Source organism: Chlorocebus sabaeus, chromosome 1 (assembly GCF_047675955.1).
Source record: "Chlorocebus sabaeus isolate Y175 chromosome 1, mChlSab1.0.hap1, whole genome shotgun sequence".
Lineage (NCBI taxonomy): Eukaryota > Metazoa > Chordata > Mammalia > Primates > Cercopithecidae > Chlorocebus > Chlorocebus sabaeus.
This window is the reverse complement of record NC_132904.1, coordinates 11,286,989-11,296,234: the sequence shown is the minus strand read 5'-3', so window position 1 is coordinate 11,296,234 and position 9,246 is coordinate 11,286,989. Positions and strand designations below refer to the sequence as shown.

The following is a 9,246-nucleotide window of genomic DNA, read 5'->3' as shown; positions in this document are numbered from 1 at the left end:
ATGGCAAAGAACAGCTGAGCCAGGAGAAGCTGAAGAAAACAGCTTTTTATTTGTTACTATAAGAACCAATTACAGAATCCGAGGTTAAAAAAACGGACAAAAGATCTTTATTTCTGAGAACTGGCGTACAAAAGGCGGAGGGGGAGGGGAGGGAAGGAAAGAGCGAGCATGGCCCGGGGTTGATGCCAGCTTAGGGGCCTCAAACTCCAATTAGGATAGTCCGGACACCGGACAGAAAGAGAAACCCCCAATTAGGAAAAAAAAAAAAAAAAAAGACATGGCAGTGCACGCCCCCCTCCCCCAGCCAGGTACCACCACCTGTTATCTGTTTACTCTTCCCCTCCCCATCCCCTTTCACAAAGGGAGGCAAAATTTTTAAAAAATTAAAAAACCCTCCCCCCAAAACTGTCCAAGACATCTGTGGGTCCTACCCCCCAAAACAGGCTAGGTTCCCACATGGGCCAAGTTCCTGCAGTCTGTCCTCCATCAGCAAGCATGGAGGCATGAGACAAGTCTCGAGGTTGTAACACCAGAGGGCGCCCAACCCCTCCAGGGACGCACACTCACTTGCTCTCTTCCTTACTCCTCACTCCCTTTGACACGAAAGGGAAGGGAGGTTTGGGTGCCCTGGGCATCCACCCTTTACCTCTCAGCCCACCTCCCTCCCCCACAGGTGCTCAATCCTCCAGAACAATAGGCTCATTAGTGCTGGCAGGATGTGAGGGTGCAGGTAGAGGGACAGGGGGCCGCACTGCCATCAGCGTTGGCTTCACCTTCAGGGGCAAGTTGGGTCGGCGAGCAGCTCGCCGCATTTCCAGATGGGTCAGAGCCTTCCGTAGGGCCCTGGCCAGAAAGAGCAAGTGAGAAACAGAAAAGGCTTAGAGAACACTAAGCCCTCCAGGTGAAGCCCCACATTCCACACTGCAATTCTGCCTTCTGGCCCATTCTTTTCTGGCATCCCCACCCTGCATCCACAACCTTCCTAGAGCTCTTGCTCTGAAACTCCTACTCCCCACACTCACCAGCCTGGACTGTCCCTCTCAGCCCCTCCCACGGTAGACTCCCTACCTGGTATCCTTTGTGGCCACAAACACCACAGGATTGGGGGCATCAGCAGGGTTTAGTTTCTGACGCTTGGCGGCTGGCTGTGAGCTTGAACGAATCCCTGAAGCCAGAGGCCTTCCATTGGCAGAGAAAGGAACCCCTGCCCCTGCCATCTGGAAAAGAGGCAGGATGGCACAATGAGGGAAGGGACCCTCTCAGACTCCTATGAGAAACAAAAGCCCACCCAACTCAGCTTGGCCCACCCCTTTCTGTCAACTCACAGTCTCATAGGCCCGTTTCACCATAATGCCCCCCAGTCCCCGGTTCTGGGACAGCTGGTTTCTGTTGATCGGTGTCTTGGTACCCCGAGGTGTTTTTGGTTTCAGGGGTGCCTGGGCCACTGGAAAAAAAGTAATAGAAAACTTTCACACCTTTTCTTCCCTACACAGTTCCCCTTCGTTACTTCCATCTCTTCCCCTGGACCAGCAGTTTACCTGGGCATCCCCAAAAGTAGCAATGGGGGAAGGTTCTGGCAAGCTATCACTAGTATTTCAAATATCAGTATGACCTTATCAAATCAGCACAGTGACACTGAATAGTTTACAAAAAAAATTATTAAACAACAAAAGTACAGTTTGTTAGACTAAATCTCTGAGGACACTATGGGGAAGAAGAAAACAAGGGGAGAGAAGATGTCGGACAGGGAACGGACTGGGAGCCTGATGCCACCCTCACTGGTCCTCATCCCATACCCAGATCTTTGACGATAGTTGCCAGGGGCAGCCGCACCAGAGGGTGAATCTTCAATGGAGTCTTGGCGGCCTTAGGAAGTCGAATGGAGCCTGCAGAACAAAGATGAAAGCTTCTGAAAGGCTTCACCATTCAGGTCTCCTCTGAGGCCAGAAGCCAAGTCTAATCTTTAAAAAATTACCTGTGGCCTACTATGCCTCCTGTTATTAAACATCCAGAGAAACAATCATCTCTGGGCAGAGCAACCCTAAACCCACCACCAGCCCCATCACTCCCTGTCCTTACACTCTGCTTTGATGGCATTGGCATTGATAGGAGCATACGGCCGTCGGGCAGCCCTCCTTGGCTGTAATAGGTCCCTGCACATGCGTCTGGCAAGACGGGTCAGTTTCGTGGTCTGAAGCAGGAAAGTTTGCCTGTTCTTAGCCAGTAGCTTGGCCCGGTTGGCGCTGGTTGTATAAGGGGAGAGACTTTGAGCTTCAGGTCTGGACAAATGACCCCTCGAGTGTGGCTCCTAGAAGAAGAGCATAGGAAAGAGAGAGAGCAGAAATCAGCATTGAGGCTCCCTTCTTTCTTCCATTCCCTGCAGAAGACAATTTATTCCTGCCTAATCTCTTTACTGACCTCTTGGCCTATATGTCTCCCCAACCAGCATCAAGCACCCCCTGCCCATCAAACGATCACCATATAAAGAGTTGGATATTCTGGCCCTCACCTAAGCTCACATCAATATGCTTACTGCTCTCCCCTGCTTTTCCCCCCACTGATCCTTACCGTGGTACCCCGAGTGGCTCCCTCAAGCTGAGTTGGGGTCTTCAGTCCCCCATATTTCTTCCAGTAGATCCAACAGGAAGCACAGAGGCGGCACTGCATGTTAGGTGGGCCCCAGGCATACCACTGAGCAGACTGTGTGGCTGTAGAGCATGGAGAGGAGGGGGACGGGGAAGAAGCATGCTACCTGAGCCCCACAGATTCTTGAGCCACAGCAGGCCTTCCACCCATCCCCACCATCCCAGTGCCCCCATAACTCACTGTGGCAACTCTCACAAGTCAGGCCCTTCTGAAATCCAGCCCCATTCATGCCAGGTTTTGAACCCACAGAAATGATCTGGTTAGGGTTTGGCTTAGTGCTAATGGGGAAGGCAAGGAGAAGGGAAAAAACCAAGAAACTGGTCAAGAAAAAGAATCAATTTCCACTCTCAATGTGACCCTACCTCCTGCCCACCCCCAATCACTGAGGAAGGCACAAGTTAGGGGAAGGGAAGGAAAACACTCTGGTCTCCCCTAACCACTACACTTACTAGGTGGGGATGTAGACCTGTTTCAGTTTGCTGTCTGCTTCAGCAGCTTTCAATCTTTTCTGTAAGAAGGAAAAAAGAAAGAGAAGGATCAGAGCAGGGAGAATATCATCAACTTCAAAGGCAGAGGTCAGCAGGTAGCCTATGGTCCACCCTCCCCAGCCCAGATGATACCTGCTGAATATACCGGTCTGTGGTTTTCCACATGTAATAAAACTGGACTATGCTGGCGAGTGACTTCCAGGGTAGCTAAGGGGCAGAGGGAGAAGAATGAGCAGGCATCTGGCCCCAGGTCCTGGTTCCCTCACCTGTCACCTCTCCTCCTAGCGTCATCCACTTACAAAATCCTGGCGAATATCGTTGAAGTCCTTCCCATACTTCTCTAGGGCCTCCTCAAATAGCATGGCCTCTGAGGCTGACCATTCCTCCATCTCATCCCGACACAGCACCGGGCCGCCCTGGGGTACCAGGGTCGACATGGCCTTAGCCAGGTCATAGCCGTTCCTTTGCAAGGTATCCATGGCGTGAAACTATGGGGAAGATGGAGAGCAACTGAGGACCCGAAACTTTTGGCACCACTCCCTTCCTGCTCCTTAAAACACTCCCACTCCCGGCCAGGCACGGTGGCTCACACCCATAAAACCAGCAATTTAGGAGGCCAAGGCGGGCAGATCACAAGAGCAGGAGATCAAGATCATCCTGGCTAAAACGGTGAAACCCCGTCTCTACTAAAAATACAAAAAATTAGCCAGGCGTGGTGGCGGGTGCCTGTAGTCCCAGCTACTCGGGAGGCTGAGGCAGGAGAATGGTGTGAACCCAGGAGGCGGAGCTTGCAGAGAGCTGAGATCGCGCCACTGCACTCCAGCCTGGGCAACAGAGCGAGACTCCGTCTCAAAAAAAAAAAAAAAAACAATCCCATTCCCTCAGAGATACCCTCCTCTCCTGTCCCTAGGCTCTGCAAGTCCCCAGAAAGCCCAGCCTGCCCAACTACCCACCAACTTCTGCTCACCAGGGTGATATCTCGGGAGGCAGCAGCTGCACTCATGTGCAAGCTTGGTTGCCGAATGGAGCTACTGCAATCTAGAGCTCTTGCAAAGGTTCCCACAGCTCTAAGGGAGAAATTGAGAAGTCAAAAGCCAAAGAAGAAGAAAGCCCAAGTGGGCTGGGAAACTAAGCCAGAAGAGAAAGAAGGAAAACATCTATGCCAATGAAAGAGATAAAGTCCACCTCTAAGAACCATGGGACTCAGAACAATGTCCACACCTCCCCCAGCCCATCTTCCCTATCCACCCACCCCTCACCGGGCCACCACGAGAAACTGGTCGATCTGCCGGTCTGTGAGAGGGTTGTCTGGGTCCCAGACCTTCATCTCCATCTTCTGTTGGTTCCGATTATCAGATTCTCCTGGGGAACAGAACAATGGCAACCACAGGGAGAGGGCAGGGGGAAATCATTGGTGTCTTTTCATTCACAATAGCACTTCCTCCTTCCTCTTCTTCTGCCTGGATTCTGTCAACTCTCTGACTTCTCTTCCCAACTGTTCCCATTTGCCCTTTTCAGGTTCCTACAGTCCCATTCTGTCAGGGTCATGACAGAGAGCCCTGCAGACTGTGCACTACACAACCCCAGGTGACACCATTCACAGAGACTATAATATTAAAGTGCCCCTTGGGGCCAGGCGCATTGGCTCACGCCTGTAATCCCAGCACTTTGGGAGGCCAAGGCAGGCGGATCATGAGGTCAGGAGATCGAGACCATCCTGGCTAACACAGTGAAACCCCGTCTCTACTAAAAACACCAAAAAATTAGCCAGGCGTTGTGGCGGGAGCCTATAGTCCCAGCTACTCGGGAGGCTGAGACAGAAGAATGGCATGAACCCAGGAGGCGGAGCTTGCAGTGAGCTGAGATCACACCATTACCCTCCAACCTGGGCAGCAGAGCAAGACCCCATCTCAAAAAAAAATACAAAAAATTAAAGTGCCCCTTAGATTTAGATAACTTGGTAGCCATACAGTCTTGTCCTGTTGCTTACCCTCTGCCAAGCGATCTGGGATCTCAGCTTGATATTTGCAACCAACTCTAATCTCGCCCTGATCAGCTAGAAGTGTCTTCTGCACAGGGTCAAACACCAGTGAGTAAAAAAAGCAGTCCTGGAGTTGGGGAGAGACAAGGTAAGCAGGGCAGCAATCCACATAGGCGGCAGGGAGGGAGGTGTATCTGAGTTTCCATGGCCGGCAGTCTGGCAACCGGGTACCTTATCATTGTCCTCCTTTCCCCCTCCCTTTTGTGAGCAATACCCATTCCCCTCCCTCTTCTCTCAACATCTCTTTCTCACCTCCTTTTCCAGGTACTGGCTCAAGATATCTGTCTCATTCAAGAGGGTCACACTGCATTTCCCCCTATAGAAGACAGATCGGAAAACCCCAGTGAGCCCCACTCTCCCTCCCCACAGCATCTCTGAATACCACCTCCTTCTCTCCATCTTCTACGTAAGTGCATGCAGGCTATTCTGGCCCCAGTTGTCCTGTACCTTATGTGGGTGGCTGGTAATGATTCAAACTGCCGAGAAAGAAAAAGTTCCCGGTGCTTCAGTTGATGGCGCTGCTGCTCAGACACCCCTGGCTGCTTTGATTCCTCTTCAAACTCCCCTGGGAGATTAAGGAGGAAGAAACCAAGTCAGAAATGGATCCAGCAAGACACCACCCTGGAAACTCTAACTCAGGGAAAATATTTCGTATCTTGGCTGTTTTTTTCTCACATTTCCCAGGTGTCTGCCTTCTATGCCTTTATCCTACCAGCTTTCCTTCTTAGCTGTATACCCCATCATAGATGCTCCCATCAGTAATGCTCTTAGGGAAGAACTGCTCAGAGTACGAAGAATGCTGTAGACATACATCGCTACCCAGCTGCCAATGCTCAGACACCAAAGTCCACAACAGGCCAGCAAGAACATTACATTTGTCTCTTGCTAAACCAGCCTGAGGTCCAGGAACCCAGTAAGATGAAAAAAATATCACACAAGACTGTGTTTACCAGTTCTTTTCAATTTCAGGAGACTCTTTGCTCTAAAACATCACATGCAGCCCTAACTATCCCTCATTCTCTACTTGGCTAATAATAGTTCCTAGGGTTTTCAAGGACAACACCTCTCAAGCTAGTGCCAACATCTTCCTCCTGAAAGAGCTGCAGCTTGCCCTGAAACCTAGTGGAAGGGGTTAATCTGGCTAGGCGCCAACCAAAGTGGGAGGGGGCAGAAAAGCCTCAGGCCCAGGCTCATTGGTGCATTGTTCCCAACCTCAGGGAGAAGGGGGGGTTGTGCAGTAGGCTCCACCCCTCGCTTGTGTGCTCCGGAAACCCTGTGCTAAGGCAAGGGGGACCACACCCCCAACACCCCTTCTGATTGGACAAGGCCAAGGTCAGCCCCTGCCAGATGGGGCTGGAAACCCTAAAGGGCCAGGGAACTTGGTTAGCCAGGCTCCTCTTTAACCCCTTCTCACCCAGAGCAGTCTGAAAAAGGAAAATGATTTAGAAAGGTGGAACAAAAGGAAGGAAAAAGAAAACCAAAGCAGGAAAGGAAAAAGAAGCTAAGGAAAAAAAATTTTTTAAAAGAAAATGAGACCTTAAAGAGGATGAAAATAGAGCAAAATGAAAAGGGAAATATGTAAAATGGGGGGGGGGGCGCAGGTGGGGAAATGGGCAAGGTGAGAAATTAAAAAGTGCAAGAAAACTTCCAGACATCTTCTAACTTCCAGGTATTGTCACCACCTTATGATTACAAAATAAGGCTGCTTCTCTGTTATGCGGGCTTCTCAGTACAATCTCTTCCTCTTCACCTTGACCTTCAGTCATCACCTACTGTCCCAGTGTACCCCAAACTGCCCCCCTTTAGAAAAGCATTGTTTCTTAAACCCCGTCTTCATCCCCTAAATAAACCTTATTGTCTCTCTCCTACTCTCATCCACAAACCATATTATGGCTTTCCTTATCACAATCTCTCCACCCTGCTTCCAACCCCAACGTGTAAAAACAGGTCTCCCTCCTCAGGCCAGGCATTTCCCACCCCCAAACTCACACCTCTGCCTTGGGCATGCTACCAGGGGAAATACCTGCAGGGACATGCCCAGGCCTCAGATCATGGGGAGGGGGAAAAGAAAGGGATGAAGATACTCACTGGCATTACTATCAGCCAAGCTGTTGAGGCTACTAGAAATGTCCCTGCGCCGGAAAAGACAGACGACCTTTGCCTCCACATTTCCATTTGCAGTCTAAGGAGAGAAAAAAACCAAAACCAAAAACAAAACAACGTAGCAGTGAAAATTGATCATCTGGGAACAGAAATACACAAAGAGACAAATAACTAAGTTTCACAGGGACCTAAATTAATAAGCCCAAGAAAATACGAGTAAAGACTTACATTCAAGGACAGACTTCCAAATCCCTTTCCTTTGCCCCCAAGAGACAGAATAGTAAAGTTCCTGCTAAGCTCTCAATAGCCTTTCCTGAATACATCCAATGAATGAATGAATGAATATGAATGGGTACTTAGTATAGGGTCCTCTCTTCCACCTGAAGTTAGAAACCTCAGAAGAGACCACTGGGGGAGGGAGGGAGAGGGATTCTGCTCCACTCACCTTGTTGAGTTCCTCAATCCGTCTAACCAGGTAAGGATTGCTGGAGGAGTTCTCAAAATAGACGTAATCTGTAAGGGAAGGGAGGGGGGAGAACCACGAAGATCAGAGGAGATGGGAGAGACGCAGAGCACCAGAGTAGGAGAGAAAGTTGGCCTGAGTGGATCAAAAGAAGATAAGGATTCAGGCAGAGAGCGCGCTGAGATGTGAAAGTGTAAAGACTAAGAGAAAACAAGGATGTCCCCCACCCCCACCGCACCTAGTTCTAAAATCAGATCCATTACTCAAAAGTGAGCCTTAAGGAACAGGCAAGAAGCAGGGGTTCCCCTGCAGTCCCCACAACTCAGCAACGAGTTGCACCTCAGTCGCGGCGAAGTAATTGTTCGCTCTAGCGCAAGGCCCCCACCTTTTCGAACTGAGGCGCACAATAACGCCTGGGAAGAGGAAACCTCCGGGCGGCTCCTCCGCGGTGGCAAAGCCGTCGCCCCAGCCCCTCACGTTCCCTCCCCACCCTGTCAGCTCCTTCGGAACCGGTTTCCGAAGCCCACTCTGTGCCCCGGGGAGCCCCCAACGCAGCCCTGAAAGTGCCGTCGGGGCTGCCCGCAGCTTCTCTCCAGGAGTCTCGGCGCCCTGCCGCGTCGCGGTTTCCCGCACCCTAGCTCCTCGTCTCCCGGTTCCGGTTCCGGTCCGTGCTCCGGTCCATGCCGCCCCATACGCTGCGCCTCGCGCCACCCGGTGCCGAGCCCCTCCGGTCCCGACCCCAACCTCTCCCGCCCCGGACCCTGTACCCCTGCGCCCAGTACTCACCTCCCACCCGGTACATGTTGGCCGCCATGGCCGTTCCCGCCGCCGCCTCCGGCCGCACAAAGGGGTCCGGGAGGCTCGCGGGGGCAGGGCTCGGCTAGAGGCAAAGCCCCGAACAGTGGGCTGGCGCTTCGAGGGAGTCTCACTGGGGCCCGCGCAGCCGGCACCTCCGCTGCCTCAGCCGTCGCGGTTCATCCCGGCCCGCGCTGTCGCTGCCGCAGCTATCGCCTCACTCCCGGGACGCTGAGGCTGGCCCCGGTCCGCTCGGCTTCTTCCGGAACGAGCTCGGCTCCTGCCAGGCGAGAGCCAGGCTGCAGCTACCCCCACCCCCGCCGAGTCCTACTAGTCGTTGGGCTCTGCCGGCCGCAGGGAAGGCTTGCCCGGCCCGCCTCAGGGTTCGCCTCCTTCCGGAACACCTTCGGCCGATCCGGAGAACAAGGCCCACTGCTCGGCTCAGGTCGGAGAGCGAGACCCCGCAGATCGGCTACTTCCGGAAGGAGTTCGGCTCCTGTCGGCCAACCGCTCGGCTATTTCCGTTGCAGCTCGGCCCCCCCACCCCTTTTTCCGAGGGCGGGAGAGGAGTGGGGCTTAACTCTGTCCTAGCTGGAGCCCTGCAGCTCCTCCTCCCGCCCCGAAGACTCGCGCGCCTTAGCGTTTCGCCAGGTTATTTGCAAGCGGCTTTGCCTGTTATTTGCATAAATGGTCTACGCTCCCTTGCCCTT

General features: G+C 52.5%; 1 protein-coding gene across 2 annotated transcripts; it reads right to left on the bottom strand.

Moving 5' to 3' along the window:
- Nucleotides 1-25: 25 nt before the first annotated feature.
- On the bottom strand, nt 26-8,970 carry MTA2 (metastasis associated 1 family member 2). 2 transcript variants are annotated; one of them, XM_037999201.2, is made up of 18 exons: nt 8,528-8,970; nt 7,724-7,791; nt 7,264-7,357; nt 5,623-5,740; nt 5,428-5,491; nt 5,125-5,242; nt 4,394-4,496; nt 4,102-4,201; nt 3,434-3,622; nt 3,267-3,341; nt 3,096-3,154; nt 2,827-2,924; nt 2,569-2,708; nt 2,080-2,308; nt 1,797-1,886; nt 1,326-1,444; nt 1,069-1,217; nt 26-843 (listed from the first exon to the last, which is right to left on the bottom strand). In XM_037999201.2, the coding sequence occupies exons 1-18, from the start codon at nt 8,553-8,555 to the stop codon at nt 678-680; spliced, it is 2,007 nt and encodes a 668-aa protein (XP_037855129.1). In that variant the 5' UTR covers nt 8,556-8,970; the 3' UTR covers nt 26-677. The 2 variants fall into 2 exon arrangements, with proteins under 2 accessions (XP_037855129.1, XP_037855130.1); XM_037999202.2 differs by lacking the exon at nt 8,528-8,970 and adding an exon at nt 8,127-8,355.
- Nucleotides 8,971-9,246: the final 276 nt, after the last annotated feature.